The sequence below is a fragment of the Protopterus annectens genome, chromosome 8.part1, assembly GCF_019279795.1.
Source record: "Protopterus annectens isolate FY-2018-M chromosome 8.part1, PAN1.0, whole genome shotgun sequence".
Classification (NCBI taxonomy): domain Eukaryota; kingdom Metazoa; phylum Chordata; order Ceratodontiformes; family Protopteridae; genus Protopterus; species Protopterus annectens.
In genome coordinates, this window is record NC_056742.1 from 246,498,493 (window position 1) to 246,521,029 (window position 22,537).

At 45.3% G+C, this 22,537-nt stretch overlaps 1 protein-coding gene across 2 annotated transcripts in view; it reads left to right on the plus strand.

Annotated features, from left to right (window-relative positions):
- Positions 1-22,537, plus strand: part of ANKRD11 (ankyrin repeat domain 11) — a 1,034,395-nt gene that overhangs the window by 266,297 nt on the left and 745,561 nt on the right. Inside the window, exon 4 of one of the 2 annotated variants that reach the window (XM_044081841.1) lies at positions 9,979-10,182. In XM_044081841.1, coding sequence (XP_043937776.1) covers positions 9,979-10,182 — 204 coding nt within the window. The remainder of the gene's footprint in view (positions 1-9,978; positions 10,183-22,537) is intronic. The other variant, XM_044081842.1, reaches the window with a different exon arrangement.

Genomic DNA, 22,537 nt, shown 5'->3' on the forward strand with positions numbered 1-22,537 from the left:
CCGAGTTGGAGGAAGTGGAGAGTTCCCCTATCACCCCAGGAGGATGTCTCCTTTGGAGACATCATGGAAGTCCTGCGTCAACACATTCGGTGGTCTACCAAGAAGCCCAACCTGGATGAGTTGGTATTCCTGGAGGCGTTTGGCACAGGGCCCTCTACCTCCTGGGTGTCCCCTCCTGCTGATCCCCTTGTTGGTCTGATTTCATCTAGGGCATGGCAGGAACCGGATATGGTTTAGCATATTCCCAAGTGCCTGGACAAAGTACTGAGCGCCCCATCAGATAGGTAACATTGGTCAAAGGGATTCCCGGTCAGTGCTATGGTTGTTGCGGCGGCCCCAGGAAAGAGCTTGCACAGGAGAGCTCTACAGTCCATCCTCCAGACAGGGAGTCTCGGGCCATGAACCATTTTGGGAAGCAGGCTTACACCTCAGCCACATTCGCCTTACTTGTGCTGAACTACTGAGCACATGTCATCAGACTACAGAGATACCTGGTCAAAGAGGTCACTGAGTCTGCCCCAGGATCCATGTCTGCAGAGGAGAAGGTGGTGTTCTCCTGTATGGCCACCCTTGCATCGATAACGAATACTTCCATGAAGCTCCTATCACATGCTACAGAAGGTGCCTCTAGGGTGGCTGGGACAGGAATTATGCCTGGCTCTGGCTTTGTGCTTTCTCAGAGCCCTTCAAGGTATCATTTAGGAATGCTCCCTATGATGGTTCCACCCTGTTTGGAAAAACATTTTGAGGTACCTTGGTCCAGAGCGAGAGATGAGAAGACCTTGTCTGCCATTGGGATCAGCGTCTCCACCCCACAATGATCCTTCTCTAGGAATCAGCATGGGGTAAAGAAGATGTGGTTCTGGAAATCTCAAGGCTCTTCCCAGGACACTTAGGATTCACCTTCCCCCAGAGGCAAAGGGGGGTACAGCAGATGCCCCCAAGGCAGTGGGCGCCAGAGGAACTAAGGATCTTGGGATCCATTCCAGACAGACCCTCGCAGCAGCCCTGAAGAGTTGCCCAACTTCTCGTCTTTGGAGGCAGTCGGGGATGCCTATTTCTGCACCCAACATCCTTGGGAGTCTATAACAAACTAGCGTTGGGTTTTGCAGATAATATCCACAGGGTGCTAGATTCCCTTTCTTCAGCCCCCAATCCCTCCCAAACACTTCATGGATGTTCCACCCATGCAGCGGAAGCAGGCAAACACAGAAATTTCCAGGCTGCTCGAAAAACGAGTCATCCAGCCTGTCCCCCAGTCCAAGCCGGATTAGGCATTTATTCCAAGTTCTTTTTTGGTGCTTGGGAAAATGGGGGACTTAAGACCCATTCTGGATCTTTCATTCCTGAACCTGTCTGTTGCCAGGATGAAATTATGGATGGTCACCTTTCAATCAGTTCTGCCCCTCCTACAGCTAAATGACTGGATGTGCTTGGTGGACCTCCAAGATACATACTTATCAGAGCAAGATGAACAGGCGATGTTCTTTGTGTTTCACTGTTGCAGTCATCACACTTGGGTTATCTGCCTGCAGATAGCCCTCAGTCAGCCCGAATACAAGAGACTTAGTATTTCTGTGCCGGATGCTGTCGCTCCAGGACTGACGTCAGGGGTATAAAAACAGGCAGCCGACGCCATTACATCAGTCTTTCTTGCCGAGGAACCCGAAGCAGAAGCAGTTCACAAGTGCCAGTTGGCTGCTACCTGAATTTTCATTCACGAATTGAATAATACTGAAGTCTTCTAAAGCTAAGTACCCCGTTGGGATCCTTTTTTTTCTTGCTCTAACCAATGTCAGAAAAAGTTAACAATTGTCTTGCCTGTGGAAAGCAAATACCTCACAGAAATTTTCATTCTTACTGTGTCACCTGTTAAGGCCCAGACCACGACGTACCTCGCTGTCGGTTTTGTGCCTTGTTTAATGCCCGAACCATTCATCATTGGGCTCTTTGTCGCTAAATTCTTTCGCTCTCGATCTCCGAAATTCTGAAATGGCTTTAGTAAGCTATCAGACTACCAATATTCAGAAAAAAACGTAAGGATAAAGAGACACAGACTGCATAGGTCCAAAGCTGCCGCCGATGCTTCAGTTGAGCTAGTCGCCAGTCTGCCAGTACACAGTGAGGTGCTTTCGCAGTCCCTGATGCCCACTTCAAGTGGATTTGCAGGCCTCTACTGAGACCCATTCGAAGTCCGGTATGCCACAAGACTCTTCGACTATGGAACCTGCGGATGTCTCTACCTTGGATGGGTCTGGAGCCGCTGTGCAGGCACCGGCTTCTGAGGCAGTTCTTCACTCAACCAATGTTCGACTCAAACTGACAACTTTTTTTAACCAAAACTACCACGTTTTTTAGGCCCAGAGTGCGCACTATGCCTAGAAAACCGACGACCAAAGTGCATGCATCTGCTCCCATGCCACAAAAACAAATGCTTAGAATGGCAGAAGACCTTATTATGCTGATTAGGGGAAGTCAGCCTTCCCCCTGCTAAGAGAAAGAGCCCAGTCCCCTCCAGCTTCTACAGACCAGGAGTCCGATGACTCTGAGATTTCTGGTTATGAAGACATGCCCTTATCTGGTTATGAGGATTAAGATGCAGAGGAATCCATTCCCTCTGCTTCCCCTCCAGAGGATTTTTCTTTTGGTGAAACCTTGCATACCTTGAGAGCATTTCCACTTTGAATGTCAAGACTATCAGCAAGAAAAAACACGTCAGGAACAAAAAACAAGTTTATTCTGCAAAGCTTTCGGGGTAACACCCTTCCTCAGTGCATTATAAAATCAGTTTATACATCCATTTTAAATAGGAGCATCAGTTAATCACATGTCAGCCAGCTAACCTATCAAACACATATACCACTCCCCCCTTTTTTCTCATATATACAAATTCATATAAAATGTAAAGTAACAAAGTTGTTCAAAAATCACATAATTGTTAAAAACACTTATTAAACATAATAGACATAATACAAATTAAAAAATATCACTTAATTCTTATTTTATTTATTTTTTACTAAAATAGGTTTTATATTTGCCATACTATTAATACCCAGTTTATTATCTGCTCTCAGCCTTACTATCCATTCATATTCTCTTGTTTCTAAAAAAAAAATTTGTCACCACCCCTCATACTGATGACCACTCTATCCATCACCCTAAATTTAAAATAATGCCTTGAACCATTATCTGTTATGTTTACTTAATGCATTTGTGTTTATATTTCTCCTAATATCTGATTTATGTTCTACCGTTCGTTCCCTTATGCCAAGACTATCCTCAGTCCAAAGAGAGACCCAGAGAATTCCTAGAGTTGCCTCAGCACAGGCCTTTAGCAATACTCCCTGTCCTGGATGTTGCTGATGTTTTTGTGAAATCCAGTCTTACTCCTAACACTTTACCTCCTGCCCCTAGGAAACCAGACAGGTACTACAAGAGTACCTGACAACTCAAATTTCTTTTCAAGAATCCTTCTGCTGACCCAGAGATCATTTCCCAGGGGCCTAAAGGTATCAAGGCTACTACAGCAAAGAATCCCACCCCTTCGGACAGGGATTCCAGAGCTTTGAACAGATGGGCTAAGAAGGTATACACCTCTGCAACTCTTGCTATTAGGTCATTGAATTGTCAGTTTCACATGCTGAAGTACCAGCAGCATATTATGGAACTTATTAAACAAAAAGTGGCAACCTTTACAGACTGCAGAAAATAAAGAATTGCAGGAGCTTATGCACTCTGCAAAGCCAAGTCAGTAAGCATTATTTGCAGTGTGGCTTTGATGCCCTAGAAGCATCTTGCCGGGCAGCAGTCACTGGATCTGTACTGAGAAGATATGCTTGGCTCAAGGAGCAGACCTTGCCAGACCATGTCAAATCAGAGGTACTGGACGCTCCTTTGAACAAGGACAGTTTGGCACCAAAGCAGAAGAGGTTCTTAAAAAGATGGAAGGAAAAGCTAAGTCTATGCAGACTGTTAAAGAATTCTTACAAGTGCAACCCCCTAGGTTCAGTAGGCATTGCTCTTCCAAACACTGGTCCTTTCCAGCCCCTTCCAGGCCTTCTCAAACCAGACCCAGGTGAAACAGACCTCCCAGACTACAGTCTCAGGGTATGCAGAGATCTAAGCAGTGGAGTGCCCCCACCCCTAAAGCAGGGAGTGGTAAGTCATTTCCTTACGGAAAAAACTCATGACTTCTTTACACCACTCCCCAACCCTGTCCAATTGCATGTGCTCCTAGGAGGAAAACTTGCCCTTCATGCAAACAGTTAGATATCAATCACACAGGACCGGTAGGTCCTCATCATTGTATCCCAGGGGTACGAATTTTATTTCCATTCACTGCCAACCCCAAGCGGGTTTCCAGACCTTCCAAACCAGTGGGCAGAGGCTCAAAGCCAAGTGGCTTCCCTGCTCAATATCACAGCTATTCAGCCGGTACCAGTAGAACAGAGGGGTCAAGGATTCTACTCCAGACTCTTCCTGGCACCCAGGAAAGAGGGCTCTTGGTGCCCAATCCTGGATCTTTCAGTTCTCAACACCTTCCTGGTGGTACCAAAATTCAAAATGCTTACCCCGCAACAGCTTCTTCCTGTGCTAGCCAAGGATGCCTGGTTAGTCCACCATAGACTTAAAAGAAGCCTATCTGCACATCCCAATAAGGGAGTTATGCAGGAAGTATCTACGTTTCAGGGCAGGATCTATGCATTATGAGTTCTCTGCACTTCCCTTTGGCTTATCTACTGCGCCCAGAGTTTTCACAAAATGCCTGGCTCCAGCCATTGCATACTGCAGGCAGAGAAATATCCAAAGGTTCCCATACTTGTACGACTGTCTGATTCAGGTGGACAGTCAGGAATTGCTGTTGCAGCACCTGACACTTGTGAAACACCTTCTCACTTCCTTGGGGTACACCATCAACGAAAATAAGTTAAAACTGGTACACAGTCAAAAGATTGTATTCCTGGGAGCAAGCTTGGACACAACATCCCAGATAGCATTCCTCACTTCAGAAAAACAAGTCTGACAGTCTACTTCAAACAAATGGCTACCAGAACCCAGTTATCCGCAAGAAAAATACTGCTGCCCCTAGGGTTCATGGCCTCATGTATATTGCAAATTCCATATGCAAGACTGCATATGATGAAACTTCAATGGTACTTAAAAAGTCTTTGGTGCCAGCAACAAATGACTTGCCTTTTCTCAACCCCATGCCACCCAGACCCTAACCACAGACTCATCAGAATCTGCCTGGGGAGCACACATGGACGGCAAATGCATTCAGGGCCACTGGAGCCTAAGTCAAATTCATCTGCACATCAACCTAAAAGTGATGTTAGCTGTGCAGAACATCTTAACAGCTTTCAGATCCCTACCCTTTCCAGGACAACACCACAGTTATGTGGAACATCAATGAGCAGGGGGGAACCCACGCCTACCCACTCTGCAGGTTAGCCATGGCCCTGTGGCACACTGCCTTGGACATGCAAGTCCATTTGCAAGCTCAATTCCTGCCAGACAAACAAAACTCACTGGCAGACGACTTGAGCAGAAATCTCCTAGACCCACATGAATGGCAATTGGAGCTCAGCACCTTCAACCTCCTGATTCAGAAATGGGGGACACCAGAGGTGGATCTCTTTGCCTCCCCCTACAGCCACCAGCTCAGCAAATTTTGCACCAGGAATCCTCACAGCAGGGCTTGGAAAGTGGATGCCCTATCTTTTCAGTGGGTAAATCTCTCAATCTATGCCTTTCCCCCTCTGCCCCTTCTCTCGAGTATTACTCAAGATAAGACAGGACAGACCAAGGACAGTTCTTACTGCCCCGGATTGGCCACGGCAGCTCTGGTACCCACCCCTGCGCAGAATGTCACCGGTGCCACCCTGGCCACCTACACCAGAACCCAACCCTGCTCTCTCAGCATAAGGGACAAATTTTGCATCCACAACAGCAAACCTTAAATCTTGCAGCCTGGCTTATTCCTTGAATTCTCCCCCAGCAACCCTAAGCAAGCATGTGCTGGACGTCATTCTTGAAGCCAGACAACCCAGTGCAAGAAAATCCAATGCTGATAAGTGGAAAAGGTTCTGCTCCTGGATTCTGTCTAAAGGAGAAGACGCAACTCTGCCTTCCCAGCTTCTAATCGTGGATTACTTAGCAGATCTGCTCCACAAAGGCCTGTCCTCCTCTTCCTCCATTAAGATGCATGCCTCAGCCATTTTGGCTCATTACAACACTGCGCCACCTCTCTTCTCGCACCATCTTATCAGTTCCTGAGAGGGGCAAACAATGTAAGGCCACCAAGGAGAGCACCCACCCCTGCATGGGACCTTAACTTTGTACTGGAAAAGCTCACGCTTCCCCACTTTGAACCTGCTGCGTCAGCAGACTTAAAATTCCTCTCTTGGAGAAAAGCCTTGCTTCTGGCCGTCACTTAGCTAGACGAGTGTCTGAGCTACAAGCACTTATGGCTGTGGAACCCTTCATGATTTTTCATGCTGACAGGGTTTCCCTCAGGATTAACCCTTCCTTCATGCCTAAAGTGGTGTCCAGTGTGGCTCTCAACCAATCCATCCATTTGCCAACTTTCTTCCCTAATCCTCAAAGTAAAGGGGAAAGGATCCTACACTCCTTGGACGTGCACAGACAGCTCAGATTCTACCTTGATAGGACTAAGCCCTTCAGAAAATCTGACCAGTTACTAGTCAGCTTTGTAACAGGGGCAGAGGACAAGGTCATTTCAAAACAAACAATTTCCAAATGGATAGCACACTGCATCCATTTCTGCTACAAGCACCATGGGAAACTAACCCCTCAGGGGGTCAGAACACATTCCACTAGGGCAACATCTACCTCTACAGCATTTCTCAGGGGAATTCCTACCAGGGACATCCTGAAAGCTGCTACCTGGAGTTCAGTACACACCTTCACCAAGCATTACCACCTGCCTGTCTATTCCAAATCCAGGGCAGGTTTTGCAACAGCAGTCCTGCAAGGAATACTAGCCAGCCCTAACTATTCTTGACTGCCTCCACCCTTCTTCAGCTTTGGGAATCAGTGAAACATAAAGAACATATTACAGTTGTGTACACTTACCATAAATGTAGATGCCAGGGTGTATTCACTGTTGCAGTCCTGGTTCACTCCCTCCAGCCCCTGTTTTTTCTCTGTCTGTCTCCTCTCTATAGCTATTACTCACCCCTTTCAGGGGTATTGGTATTGATATTTACTTTTTACTGGTGGTGTTTTCCCCACCATAACTTAGCTCCCTGTTTGGAGGGCTCCTGACATTTAGGGCAAGAAAAACTGATGTAATGGCGTCTGCTGCTTGTTTTTATACCCCTGATGACCTGACGTCAGTCCTGGAGCGACAGCATCCGATGCAGAAATACTAAGTCTCTGGTATTCGGGCCGACATTAGGGCTACCTGCAGGCAGATAACCCAAGTGTGATGACTGCAACAGTGAATGCACTTGAACATCTACATCTATGGTAAGTGTACACAACTGTACTATCTCTGCTATTTCTCTGCTTCCGGCTGGGGGCCAGTCATTTTCAGTTCAGAGCTCTCCCCTTTGGGTTCACCAAAGTGATGGCAGTAGTGGCGGCTTACCTGCAGCTGCAGGGGTTTCACATATTCCACTACCTGGGCGATTGGCTCCTTTCTGCTCCCTCCAGGGATCGACTAACCCAAGCGAGGGATCTTCTTCTCCAGACCGCCCAACACCTGGGCCATAACCATAAACCTCAACAAGTCTCAGCTGGCACCAGTGCAGGTTTTCAACTTCATAGGTGCCCGAATAGACACTACCCAGGGCAAAGTGTTTCTGCCTCTGGGCAGATTGCTATTGCTCCGACATCATGTGAGTTGCATCTTTCAAGCCAAACTTCCCCCAGCGGATTCAATTCTTCAGGCATTGGGGGTCCATGGCGGCCTTGATCACTCTCATTCCGACAGCATGCATTCAGATGAGGGTTCTTCAGTGGACCATGACCGTTAAGTGGTCCTTGCTAGACCTTCCCTTGTCACTTCCTGTTAGATTGTCCCTTCTGTGGTGGCTTCAATCCCTGGACCTCCCTTAGGGTCGTCCATTTGTTCTTCCCTCCCCCATGACCATGAATGCCTCCTTGCTCGGGTGGGGGGGCATTACATTGGAAGGACAGTCCAAGCACATGGTTTTCCCTGGTGACCAGTCTGCATATCAGTGTCCTGGAGATGAGAGTGGTGCTCCTGGCATTGCAAGTGCTACAAGCCTATCTTCCTCTGGGGACTATTGCCATACAGACAGACAATATGTCAGTAGTCTGGTACATCAACAAATGGGGGGGACCAGATCTTAGCCCCTTTGTTGTGAAGCCATGAGATTGCGTCAGTGGGCGATCTCCACTGGCCATTTTCTGGTGTCAATGCACATTCCGGGGAGGTCCAACATTCTAGCGGACAGGCTCAGCAGGTCTATTCTGATGCCCTATAAGTGGTCTCTGAATCCTTCAGTAGTAGAGCACATCTTTTTAAAGTGGGGTCAGCCTTGCTGCGATCTCTTTGCCTCTCCTTAAAGCGTGAAGTGCAGCGAGTATATCACTCTGAACTCCCATCCGGAGAAGCCCCCAGTGACGCTCTAGTTCATGCTTGGCCGTCCAGTCTACTGTGTGCTTGCCCTCTGCTTCCTTTAATATCCAAGTTCATTCAGAAAGCTCGACGGCTGGGGAGCTGTGTGATCCTCATTTCCCCTTTCTGGCCTTGCCAAGTTTGGTTCCTCTCTCTGTGGTCTCATGCAGTGTGTCCACCTTGGGCACAAGATCCGGTTCCAGATCCGATCATACATCCCTCTGGGATCCCTTACCCAGACTTAGTCTGAGGCTCACAGCTTGACTGCTCCAGTTCCCATGATAGTGAGGACTCTCGGGCTGCCTTCTCCTGTCAAGAAGATCCTGGTGGTGGCTCACAAATCCTCTACAAGGAAGGTTTATTAGAGTAAATAGAAACGTTTCTCAATCTGGGCCTTTCAGCATGACCTGGATCCTTTTACTGGCCAGTTCCGGCCGTTTTGAAGTTTTTGGCGGATATCTTTAATCATGGTGCTAGCTTCTCAATTGTTAAGGTACAATTGGCAGAAATTTCTAACTTTCACATAGGTGAGAATTTGGCTTCTTCCAAACTTTGTAAGGCCTTTTTGAAAGGTACTTTCCTCCTCATGCCTCTGGTTAAGGACCCAACACCCCCTTGGGATCTCACCTTGGTGTTGCAGGCCCTGGTTTCTCCTTTTGAACCAGCGGACACAGTTGACTTGCAGCTTCTGTCACGGAAGACTTTTTAGTTGCGATTACCTCGGCCAAGAGGGTTTCTGAAATCCAAGCCTTATCTATCAAGTTCTCTTATATGGTCTTCCATAAAGAGAGGGTGTCAATGCCGACTAATCCATCTTTTCTACCAAAGGTGGCATCAGAGTCTAATATTAATCAGGTCATCAGTTTGCCACTTTTCTTTCCGAATTTCCAGAATAAGGGAGAGTGCAATTTGCACTTGCTTGATGTTCGCAGGCAACTGCACTTTTATTTGCATAGAACAAAGTGGTTTCGTAAGTCTGATAGACTCTCTGTATCTTTTTCTATTATTGCACGTGTCTGGAGCTTTTCTCCCTGAGCCACCGCTGAAAAAGGGCTTTTGCTCAGTTGTACACTCTCGGTCAGCAAATGTAAAAAAAAAAATAAATAAATTAAAATTTTTATAAAAGCCTGGGATGTAGCTGAAAAGGGTCTTTTGACCAAGCCCACTCACTTGGTTTGGAAACCAATACATAAAAGCAAAGTACAAAGCAAACGAAGTAATTTTGATAATACTTTTTTGTTCTTTCTTGGTCAGATAGACATAAAAATTCTTTGTAGTTTTGAAAGCACAGTATTTGATTACTAAACTGGATATTTGTATTTGAGTTAACTGTATTTTAATGTGCTACAAACAAAATGTATTTATTTTAGTAGCTACAACGCCAAAGCATCCTTCCCAATCTGCTGTTGGTCAGAAGGGAACTCCCAACTCAGCTTCTAAAACCAAAGATAAAGTAAATAAGAGGAATGAGCGAGGAGAGACGAGGCTTCACAGAGCTGCTATTCGAGGAGACGCTCGGCGAATTAAAGAACTTATTAATGAGGGAGCAGATGTCAATGTCAAAGATTTTGCAGGTACATGTCATTTGCATTTGAAAGTGTGAAAAGAAGCATTGTTCCATAAAATGTCTTGTGAAAGTTATTTGGTTGGATCTTTGGATGGATTTTGTATAGTGTTTGCCTTCAAAAGTGAAGTGCAGCATCAACAGAACAGTTTGGAGGGGCAGATATATAGCCTAGAGGATGCTGTTTTTTTCTGGAGTAGACTCCCTATCTATATAAAACATAAAGTTCATTTCTGTCTATTCAAATGCAGTTTATCCCAAGACTGCTCCCTGTACTAGTAATGGACAGAGGCAACTGCTAAATGCTTTATTTCATGCATGGGTCTCCTCAAATTGGCTGTGGTATGATGCCAATTATTCTTATAAGGAGTAATATAAATAATTATCAACCACATGATGGGTAGGACCAATTTCTAGTCAAGTGGTATAAGTTAATTCGCACATTAAAAAAAGAAATTGGCTAGGCTTAAAATGTCCCTCAAGGGCAGCTAGCCTAATTTTACCTATGAACCTAACGGGAGGTACTGCATTTCAGTATTCTTTTTTTGCATGCAGCTGTCTGAGAGAGACCTGTAAAATGTGCAGCCTTGAAAATTTATTTTTAGGGTTATATCTGAACTGTTCTTGATGGAATTAACATTGGGAATTGATGTGGTATGGTCTTGGTAAAGAAGGTTTAATTTCATTTTACTAAAAGCTCCTTTGCACACTTTGTACATAGCAGAGAAGGGCAGGAGGAAGTTATAAGCATACTGCTGTTCCTCAGGAAAATATACTAGTAGTATGGTGCTGCCCATACTTTGTGCATAGGTGCAGGTGTGCAAGCAGTAGTCAACAATAGCAGGTATTTACTCTCTCCCAGCTGTATATTCGTCTTTCATTGCAAGTATAATGTTTACTTTGATAATTGCACCATTGTGGTGATGTTCGTGTTTCACTGTTGCAGTCATTACATTTGGGTAATCTGCTGGCAGGTTGCCCTCAGTCGGCCTGAATAACAAAGTCTTGGGTCCTGTGTCGGTTGCTGTCTCCTCTTCCATGACGTCGGGTCGTTAGGGGTATAAAACATGCAGCCGACGCCATTTTATTCAGTCTTTCTTGCCGCGCGGTGCCCGAAGCAGAAGCAGTTCGCAAGTGCCGGTCGGCCGACTCCTGAAATTTTTGCATTCGAGTTTCAGAACCGAAGTCTTCAACTAAAGCTAAGTACCCCATTGGGGAAAACTTTTCTTGCTCCTTACCGATGTCAGTAAAAGTTAATAATTGCATTACTTGTGGGAAGCAAATACCTCATAAGGATTTTCATTTGTACTGTATTCCTTGCCTAGGCCCAGATCATAACATGCCTTGCTGTCGGTTTTGTGCTAGATTTAACCAACGCACTATTAAGCGTCGGTATATTTTTGCTTCAAAATATTTTGGATTCAGATTGTATTACTCTGAAATGTCTTCGGTTAGCAATCCGACTACCGGAGGTCACAAAAAATGCAAAGAAAAAGAGACAGACCGTCGAGGTCCAAAACCGACGACGAAGCTTCTCCTAAGCCAGTCGCCAGTTCGCTGGTACTCAGGCGCTTTCGAAGACCATGATACCTGTTACTTTTGAGTCGCAGGCCTCTACCGAGACCCAAGCGGAGTCCAGTTTGCCCAGAGATTCTCAGAGTATTGAACCCGCGGATGTCTCCCTTGGATGGGTCCAGGGCCGCTGAGCAGGCACTGGCTTCTGAGGGTGTTTTTAGGCCTCAACATTTTTACATAAAACTGACGCCAACTTCAAAAACAAGATCAAAAACAGTTTCCAAGTCTAAAAAAAATGACGCATGAGCCATGTGCTCAGGCCCCTATGCCTAAAAAATATGATCAAAATGGCTGAGGACTTAATTACCTTGATCAGGGGTTCCCAACCCCCCCCCCCCCCTGCTAAGAGGCCTAGGCAAGACACTGATTATGAATTTTCAGATCAGGTTTCCATTTCTTCTGATCAGGAATTTTCTGTTCCTCCCTATGAGGATTCAGATGCAGAAGAATCCATGCCATCTGCATCTCCTCCTGAGGATTATTCTTTTGGTGAAACCTTGCATACTGTAAGGGAACATTTTCATTGGGGGAGTCAGGATTTCTCTGAATCAAAAAAGAGGCTTAGGGATTTCCTTCTCCTTCCTCAGCATAGGCCTTTGGCTATACCTCCTGTATCAGACATTGTTGATGTGTTTTTGGAATCAAGCATGACTCCTGATTCCCTACCTCCAGCTCCTAGTAAGCCAGACAGATATTACAGGGATGTCCTTCAAGGATGCATCTGCAGTCCTTACAAATGGGTTGTCCTGTCGTCAGGCAGCCCTTCGGTCGGCCGGATTCCAAAGTCTGGGTCTGGCCTCGGCTGGTGTCACACTTCACCCGACGTCATAGCTGCAGTTCTTCGGGTATAAAGGCATCAGCCGACGCCATTTTCCTCAGTCTTTCTTGCCGCGTGGCGCCCGAAGCAGAAGCTGTTCGCAAGTGCCGGTCGGTCAGAACCAGAGATTACTACTACCGAATACTTACTACTACCGAAGACTTCTAAAAGCTAAGTACCCGTTGGGGACTCTTTCTTGCCTCAGCCGATGTCAGAAAAAGTGAATAACTGTTTAACTTGTGGGAAACAAATACCTCATAAAGATTTCCACTCTTACTGCTTACCTTGTTTAGGCCCAGACCACGACGTAGCAGCTTGTCTAGCCTGTGCTTCTTTTAACCGACGAACGCTTAGACGTCGGTCGGAATTTGCTGAGGAGTTTTTCGGCTCCGCTTTTGCTTACATTATGCCGTCGGATCATCCGACTACGCAAATATCTAAAAAGCGCAAGGAAAAGGACCGACACTCGTGGTCCACGGTTTCGGCCGAAACCGCGGTTAAGCCAACCACGAGTGTCTCGGTTTCGGCTGAAACCGAGCTCGCGGTCCTTCCTTCAGCCGAAAGCTTAACTACTACCGAGGCCTCATCCAACCTGGTGGAATCGGCTACTGAAATCCCGCTTGCTCTTGCAGGTTCCCAGGATTTATCTGATACTATCCCCATGGATATTTCAACCCCTGCACGTGGAGCTGCTAGGCCACCAGCAACCATGTCGATTAAGGCCTTTGCCGGGGCTAAAGCAGCTAAATCTACCAAAACTGTGCCTGCTAAGACCCCCTCTCACAGGCCTAGTTCTACTTCACAAATGCTCAGTCTAGCAGAAGATCTCATTTCTTTGATCCGGGGATCCCAACCTCACCCAGACAAGGCCTCTCACCCACCTCCAGAGAAGAGGCCTAGAGCAGAGCCCCCTGAGCCAGTTTCTACAGATGACTCCTCTGATGATTCAGATAATTCAAACCCTCCAGAGGGCCCTTTCTCCCCTTATGAGGACTCTGATGCTGAAGAGTCCATTCCTTCTGCCTCTCCGCCTGAGGAATTTTCCTTTGGGGAAACCTTACATGCTATGAGGGAACAATTTCAGTGGCAGGGCCAAGATTTTTCAGACTCTAGAAAAAGGCTTAGAACCTTTCTGCATTTACCACAGCATAGGCCTTTAGCCACCCCTCCAGTTCTTACTGTTGTAGATGGTGCATTTAATGATGCTTGTACTGCTCCTGATTCCCTTCCTCTGGTCCCTGCTAAGCCCGATAGATACTACAGGGTCCCGGACACACATTATCATTTGTATAAGGCTCCCTTTGCAGATCCCGAAACTATCTCCCAGGGATCTAAGGCTGTAGCAGCTACCTCTGCCAAAAACCCCTCCCCTCTGAAAGGGAATCCAGAGCCTTAGAGAGATGGGGTAAAAAAGTTTACACTTCTGCTACTCTTTCAGCTAGGGCCTTGAACTGTCAGTTCCACATGATCCAGTATCAGGAATTTATGTTAGACCAGTTAACTAAAAAGCTGTCCTCAGATGAACAATTAGATAAAAAATCTGTTCAGGAAATGGTACATAACATTCAGCAGGTCAGTAATCATTCCTTAAAATGCGGCTATGATGCACTGGAGGCTTCCTTCAGATCAGCCATGACTGGCACAGTGATCAGAAGACATGCATGGTTAAAAGAGCAGGCCTTACCAGACCATGTCAAATCAAAGCTACTAGATGCTCCCATGGACAAGATCAATTTGTTTGGCTCTCCTGCACAACAGGTGCTGAAGAAGATGGAAGAGAAAGCTAAATCGGTCCAGACAGTCAAAGATTTCTTACAGGTCCAACCTCCAAGGTTTAGCAGGAATTGGCCCTCCAAGAATTGGTCCTTTCCAGACACCTCCAGAGCTCAGAGAGGCAGGAATAGGCGCTCAAGAGGCAGAGGTCAATCCAGAGGTGCCTACAGGGGACGTCAGTGGCAGGCTAACAACCAGCGAGGTACAGCCACAGATATAGCCACCACCACTACTACAGGACAATCACAGTGACTTGGCTCTGGCACCGCCTACCAGGGAACGACTAGAAGCACCCTTAGGCGGGAAGCTAGCCTTATTTTCAGTAAACTGGCATTACATCACAGGAGACAAATGGATTTTGCAGACAATAGACCAAGGTTACAGGTTTCACTTCCATACTCTACCGAACAAGAGAGGAATGCCAAACCTACCTCCAAATCAAAAGGCAGAAGCTCTAAAGCAAATAACTCGCTTACTAAGGATGAGAGCTGTAGAAAAGGTACCATCTATGGAGCAAGGACAAGGATTTTACTCCAGGCTCTTCCTGGTACCAAGAAAAGAAAACCAATGGAGACCTATTCTCGACCTGTCCACTTTAAACACATACCTCATTGTCCCAAAATTCAAAATGCTGACCCTACAGCAGCTTCTTCCCATGTTGGGCAAGGAGTCTTGGCTGGTAACTCTAGATCTCAAGGAGGCATACCTGCACGTCCCCATACGACCAAATTGCAGAAGATACCTCAGATTTCTTGCAGGATCAGAGCATTATCAATTCTCAGCATTGCCCTTTGGCTTATCTACTGCGCCCAGAGTGTTCACGAAATGCCTGGCATCAGTAATTGCTCATTGCAGGCTTCAGGGAATCCAAATCTACCCTTACCTGGACGACTGCCTGTGTTACAAGCGGACAACAAAAACAAGCTAGCAGAAGACTTGAAAAGGGTCATTTATCTACTGCAAGCCCTGGGATACACAGTCAGTATAAAAAAGTCAAGGCTGATACCATCCCAAAGGATAACCTTTTTGGGTGCAGAGCTGGACACATCAAAACAAATGGCATTCCTAACAGTAGAAAAACAGGAACAACTCCCTCTCTACTTCTTGACATTAACAAAGCAGAACCAGCTAACAGCAAGAAAAGTCCTGCAAGCCTTGGGTTTCATGGCATCCTGCATAATATTGGTTCCACATGCCAGACTGCATATGAGAAAGTTACAGTGGTACCTAAGGAATTTATGGTCTCAGCACAAGCACAGCCTAGAAACCCAAATTCCAATAATCCCATGCCTGAAACAAGAATTCCAATCGTGGGCTCAGGCCTGTCAATCAAACAAAGGATTGCCCTTCCACAGCACTCAACCAAGCCAAACCATCACAACGGACGCCTCAGACCTCGGTTGGGGGGCCCACATGCTGGGCAAGTGCATACAAGGTTTATGGACTCAAGACCAGCTGCACCTACACATAAATCAAAAGGAAATGCTGGCAGTAAAACTGGCAGTTCAGACATTCAGACCATTTCTTCGACAAGGTCAACTGTTGATAAGGACAGACAACACCACAGTTATGTGGTACATCAACAAACAGGGAGGCACACATTCGTACCCTCTATGCCGGATGGCAATGGACCTCTGGAATGTGGCCCTGAGCTTCAACATTCAGTTACAAGCAATTTTTGTACCAGGAAAAGAAAACATTCTAGCAGACATACTAAGCAGAACTACCACGGATGCCCATGAATGGGTGCTGCATCCAGACATCTTCAGAACCATTACAAGAAAATGGGGACTACCAGAAATAGACTTATTTGCATCCCCACGCAATCACCAACTGAAGAAATTCTGTACAAGGACGTACCACCCACTTGCTTGGAAAGTGGACTCCCTATCTTTCAGTTGGAAAAACCTGACAGCATATGCATTCCCACCACTTCCTTTGATGCACAAGGTGCTATTGAAGATCAAAGAGGACCGTCCAAGGATCATTCTGATAGCTCCAGACTGGCCAAGACAACATTGGTACCCATTACTGAGGAGCATGTCTCGGGAACAAATATGGCCCCTACCCCTAGTTCCCTTGCTGTTAACACAGAACAACTACAACACCCTGCACCCGAACCTGAAAACACTGCAACTGACTGCCTGGAACATTGCATAAGACCAAATAACCCAAATTTATCCCAAAGGGTTAAAGACATTATCTTGGAGGCTCGCAGACCCTCAACAAGGAAAAATTATTCAGCAAAATGGAAAAGATACCACATTTGGAGTACTGCAAAAGGAGAAAATGTGTCACTGGTAAACATAGCCAACATCCTGGAATACTTGGCAGACCTCTTCCACAACGGCCTGTCCTATTCTTCCATTAAGATTCATGCATCAGCTATTTCAGCAGAATACAACTTGGATCCTCCAGTCTTCTCACATCCTCTGCTCAGGCAGTTTCTGAGAGGAATTAAAAATGTAAAACCACCTAGGAAGCCACCATTGCCAGCATGGGACTTGAACTTTGTGCTAGAAAAGTTGACACTCCCTCCTTTCGAACCAGCAGCAACAGCAGAATTACAATACTTATCATGGAAAACTGCTTTCCTGCTTGCAATCACTTCAGCAAGAAGGGTATCTGAGCTACAGGCATTAATGGCAGTACAGCCCTTCCTGATCTTCCATCAAGATAGAGTGTCCATGAGAACAAATCCTACTTTTATGCCAAAGGTGGTCTCCAGAGTATCTTTAAATCAGGCTATCCATCTACCTACATTCTTCCCCAACCCACAGAACAGGGGAGAAAGACTGTTGCACACCTTGGATGTACATTGACAATTACGCTACTACCTGGACAGGACCAAGGACAATAGAAAAACTGACCAGCTACTGGTAGCATATGCAACAGGAATGGAAGGAAAAGCAATTTCAAAACAGACAATCTCTAAGTGGATAGGAAATTGCATTAGATTTTGTTACTCCTACCATGGGAAGAAAACTCCAGAAAACATCAGGCCTCACTCTACAAGGGCTACAGCCACTACCACAGCTTTTCTACGAGGAGTGGCTACCAAAGACATTTTAGAGGCTGCTACTTGGAGCTCCGTGCATACATTTGCCAAGCATTATAATTTACCTTTATACTCCAGATCCAGAGCAGGTTTTGCCACTGCTGTTTTGCAAGGGATCTTAACTACACCATAATCTTATTTCTCCTCCTCCCCCAGTTTGGCTATGGTATTCTACCCATTTGTAAGGACTGCAGATGCATCCTTGAAGGACATAGTACAGTTTTGTACCTACCATAAATGTAGATGTCCGATAGGCATGCATCTGCAGTCAGGATTACCCACCCTCCTTCCCCTCTGTGGTACTCCTAGGGTATTTGCCCATCTTGTAGCTAGCTGGGGGAATCTATTATGGTGTATTTGTTTGTATATATGTACATACATGCTTATTTTTTGTTTGCACTCTACTATTTGGAACCATTTGCATTATTCCAAATTTAGCCTTCCTAGAGGGCACCTGGCATCTGGGGCAAGAAACACTGAGGAAAATGGCGTCGGCTGATGCCTTTATACCCGAAGAACTGCAGCTATGACGTCGGGTGAAGTGCGACACCAGCCGAGGCCAGACCCAGACTTTGGAATCCAGCCGACCGAAGGGCTGCCTGACGACAGGACAACCCATTTGTAAGGACTGCAGATGCATGCCTATCGGACATCTACATTTATGGTAGGTACAAAACTGTACTTTCCTGACTCCCACAAATTTCTATTCAAAAATCCTGCTGCTGATCCTGAGACTATATCACAGGGTACCAAAGGTGTAAAGGCCTCTACAGCCAACAATCCTACCCCCTCTGATAGAGATTCCAGGGCGCTGGATATATGGGGAAAGAAGGTTTATACGTCTGCAACCTTGGCAATTAGGGCCCTAAACTGCCAGTTCATATGCTTAAATAACAATAGCATGTTATGGGCTTATTGAAACAGAAAATTATGTTGATTTCTGATTGTGTGGAAAATAAAGAATTACAGGAATTATTGCATGCAGCAGAACAGGTTGGAAAGCATACTTTGCAATGTGGTTTTGATTCCTTGGAGGCTTCTTGCAGGGCCGCAGTTACTGGATCTGTGATTAGAAGGCGTGCCTGGCTCAAGGAGCAAAATCTGCCAGATCATGTTAAAGCTAAATTGCTGGATGCCCCTTTACAGCATGATACTCTGGTAATAAGGCAGAAAAGGTTTTAAAGAAAATGGAAGACGAAGCTAAATCTATGCAAACTGTAAAATATTTCTTACAAGTGCAGCCACCCAGGTTCAGTAGGCGCTGGCCCACTAAAAAATGGTCCTTTCCTGTGTCCAACAGAGCCTCTCAAGGCAAATCCAGGCGCTCAAAAGGCTGTAGATACCAATCACAGGGTTCTTGCAGGTCAAAGCAATGGTGTGCCTCCACCTCCAAATCTGGAGGAAACAAAGCACAACCCTACAGTAAGCAGTCTCAATGACTTCCCTCTACCTTCACCAAGCACTTTTCTCTTGGCAGCCCCCTTGGGGGGAAAATTAGCACTTAATGCTCAAAATGGGCAGTTAATTACCCAGGACAAGTGGGTATTAAACATAGTATCCCAGGGGTACAGATTTCATTTCCATACTTTGCCAATTCCAAACAGTTGGCCAGATCTGCCACAAAATCAATGGGCAGAGGCTCAGAAACAAGTTACGTCCCTCATGGAGATGGGGGCTATTCAACCAGTACCAGAACAGGAAAAATGACAAGGTTTTTATTCAAGGCTGTTCCTGGTACCCAGAAAATGCCATGCATGGCGTCCAATACTGGACTTATCGATTTTGAACACGTACCTGGACATTACAAAATTCAAAATGCTGACTTTACAACAGCTGCTACCCATGCTGGACAGGAACGCTTGGTTAGTGACTCTAGACTTAAAAGAGGCATACCTGCATATCTCAATAAGGGAATCGTGCAGAAGATACCTCCGCTTCAAGGCAGGTTTTTTTAAATTACCAATTCTCTGCACTGCCATTTGGCTTATCTACTGCGCCCAGGGTCTTTACAAAGTGCCTGGCACCAGTAATTGCATTTTGCAGTCAAAGAAGCATACAATTTTATCGTTACCTGGACGACTGTCGCATTCAAGCAGAAAACAAGGACATACTTCTTCAACATCTGGCATTCGTAAAAAGGCTTCTAACATGCCTAGGGCACACAATAAATGAAAAGAAATCACAACTGGTACCCTCTCAAATAATTACATTCCTGGGTGCAAGCTTGAATACAACTGCCCAGATGGCTTACCTTATGCCAGACAAACAAAGGCAACTGACAACGTACTTCAAACAGATGGCAACAAAAACCCAGTTATCTGCAAGACAAATTCTGCAGGCTTTGGGGTTCATGGCATCCTGCATTCTACTAATTCCATACGCAAGACTGCATATGAGGAAACTTCATTGGTACCTAAAAAGTTTATGGAGTCAACATTGTCACAGTCTGGAAACAATGATTCCTCTCATTCCCTGCCTACAACAGGAGTTTCTTTGGTGGGCAGAGACATGTCACCAAAACAAGGGACTGTCATTCACTCTACCCCCTGCCACCCAAACCCTAACTACAGACGCATCAGACTATGCTTGCGGGGCCCACCTGGTGGGGAAATGCATTCAGGGCATATGGAGCCCAAAACAAATGCATCTGCATATCAACCAGAAAGAGATGCTAGTGGTTAAGAATGCTCAAGGACTTACTTCATCCAGGACAACTACTGATAGATGGACAACACCATGGTTATGTGGTATATAAACAAGCAGGGGGAAACACATTCCTACCCCTTTTGCAGACTAGCCATGGCATTGTGGAACACAGCCGTAACTCACCAAGTACATCTTCAAGCTCAGTTCCTGCCAGGAAAACAAAATACTCTGGCAGACGACCTAAGCAGAAATCTTATGGACCCGCACATGTGGAAACTGGATCCACAAATCTTCAGCATGGTAGCACAGAAATGGGGGAGCCCAGACATACATCTGTTTGCCTCTGCCCAAAATTATCAACTGGACAAATTCTGCACAAGGAGTGATCACAGTCAAGCATGGAAAGTGGATGCCCTATCCTTCAGTTGGAAAAACCTTTCAGTCTATGCCTTTCCCCCTCTGCCTCTTCTCTCCAAGGTCTTACTAAAGGGCAGACAGGAAAAACCAAAAATGATCCTAATTGCTCCGGACTGGCCTCACCAGCACTGGTACCCAGTCCTAAGGAGTATGTCTCAACTCCCTCCTTGGTGCTTGCCTCAGATACTTTGTCTACTGTCTCAGCAGAACAATCAAATTCTGCACACCCAGCTCCAAACTCTGAACCTTGCATTATGGTTGATCGTTTAGTTATTCAAACAATACCTCCCAGTAAATCTGTGATGGATGTCATTTTGGAAGCTAGAAGGCCTAGTACTAGAAAATTTTATGCTGATCAATGGAAGAGATTCTGTGCTTGGAACCAAGCACAAGGAACAGACACAGCAAAACCAAATATTCCTCAGATTTTACAATACTTGACTGAGATGCTTGACAAGGGGCTATCTTTTTCTTCAATGAAAATCCATGCCTCTGCCATATCTGCTCATTACAACATGGAGCCTTCCATCTTTTCTCATCCTCTGCTAAAACAGTATCTTAGAGGGGCCAAAAATTTAAGGCCTCCCAGAAGATCACCAACTCCTGCATGGGACCTCAATTTTGTGCTGGAAAACCTCACCCTGCCTCCTTTTGAACCAGTAGCTACTACGGATGTAAAATTTTTTATCTTAGAAAGCAGCTTTCCTTTTGGCAATCACTTCAGCAAGAAGGGTTTCAGAACTACAGGCTCTCATGGCTGTGGAGCCCTTTATTACATTTTACCCGGACAGGGTGTCCCTCAGGACCAGTCCTTTATGCCTAAGGTGGTATCCAGTGTGGCTCTTAACCAAACTATTCACCTGCCAACATTTTACCCAAATCTGCCGAATAAGGGGGAGCAGATTCTGCATTCATTGGACGTACACAGACAACTAAGATTCTACTTGAACAGGACCAAGTCTCTAAGAAAATCTGAGCAACTACTGATGGCATTTGCTTCAGGATCAGAGGGGAAGGCTATATCAAAGCAGGCTGTTTCCCAGTGGATAAGCCACTGCATTCGTTTCTGCTACTTGCACCATGGTAAACCTGTGCCCAAGGGAATCGGGTCATATTCCACCAGGGCTGCCTCTACCTCAGCAGCCTTTCTCAGAGGAGTTCCAACCAAAGACATTCTAGAAGCTGCTACTTGGAGCTCTGTGCATACCTTCACGAAGCTTTATCATTTGCCTCTCTTCAAATCCAGGGCAGGCTTTGCTACTGCAGTTCTGCAAGGCCTTATAGCCGCCCCTAATGCTATTTAGTTCCATCCTCCCATCCATATCTTTGGGATTCTACCCAAATGTAATGACTGCAACAGTAAAACACGAACATAGTACAGTTGTGTGCACTTGCCATAAATGTAGATGTTCGAGTGTATACTGTTGCCGTCTGGGTTACCCACCCGCCATTCCCTTTTCTATAACTTCTCTACCCTTCACTATATTCTACAGCCTTTGTGGTGTATTTGCTTTTAGATGAAGATAAAGTTTATGTTGCTAAAAGTGCATTTACATATATTGCTGTTTAGTTGTGTATATATATATATATATATATATATATATATATATATATATATATGTGTGTGTATACATATATACATATATATATATATATATATATATATATATATATATATATATATATATATATATATATATATATATATATATATATATATATATATATATATATATATATATATATATATGTATGTATGTATTTTTGCTCCCCATTTGGGGGGCACCTGACATCTGGGGTAAGAAAAACTTTTTCACTTGTAAAAGACTCAGCACAGCTCCTCGTGGTGTCCTGCAGAGTTCTACAAGCAGCAGAGAGTGAGTGTGACTTCCCTGGATTTATAAGTATTTTTTCTGGATTTCGCTTAAATTACTGCATCTCGACTGCATTTCGCCTAAAAAACAGCTCTGCATATTGTTTTTACTGTACCTGTGTAGATTTTAAACTGTTAGCACTTTAAAAAGTTATTTTGTTTAATTTAATTGTTAGGCTAACACACTCAAGTGTGCTAGCCGTTTT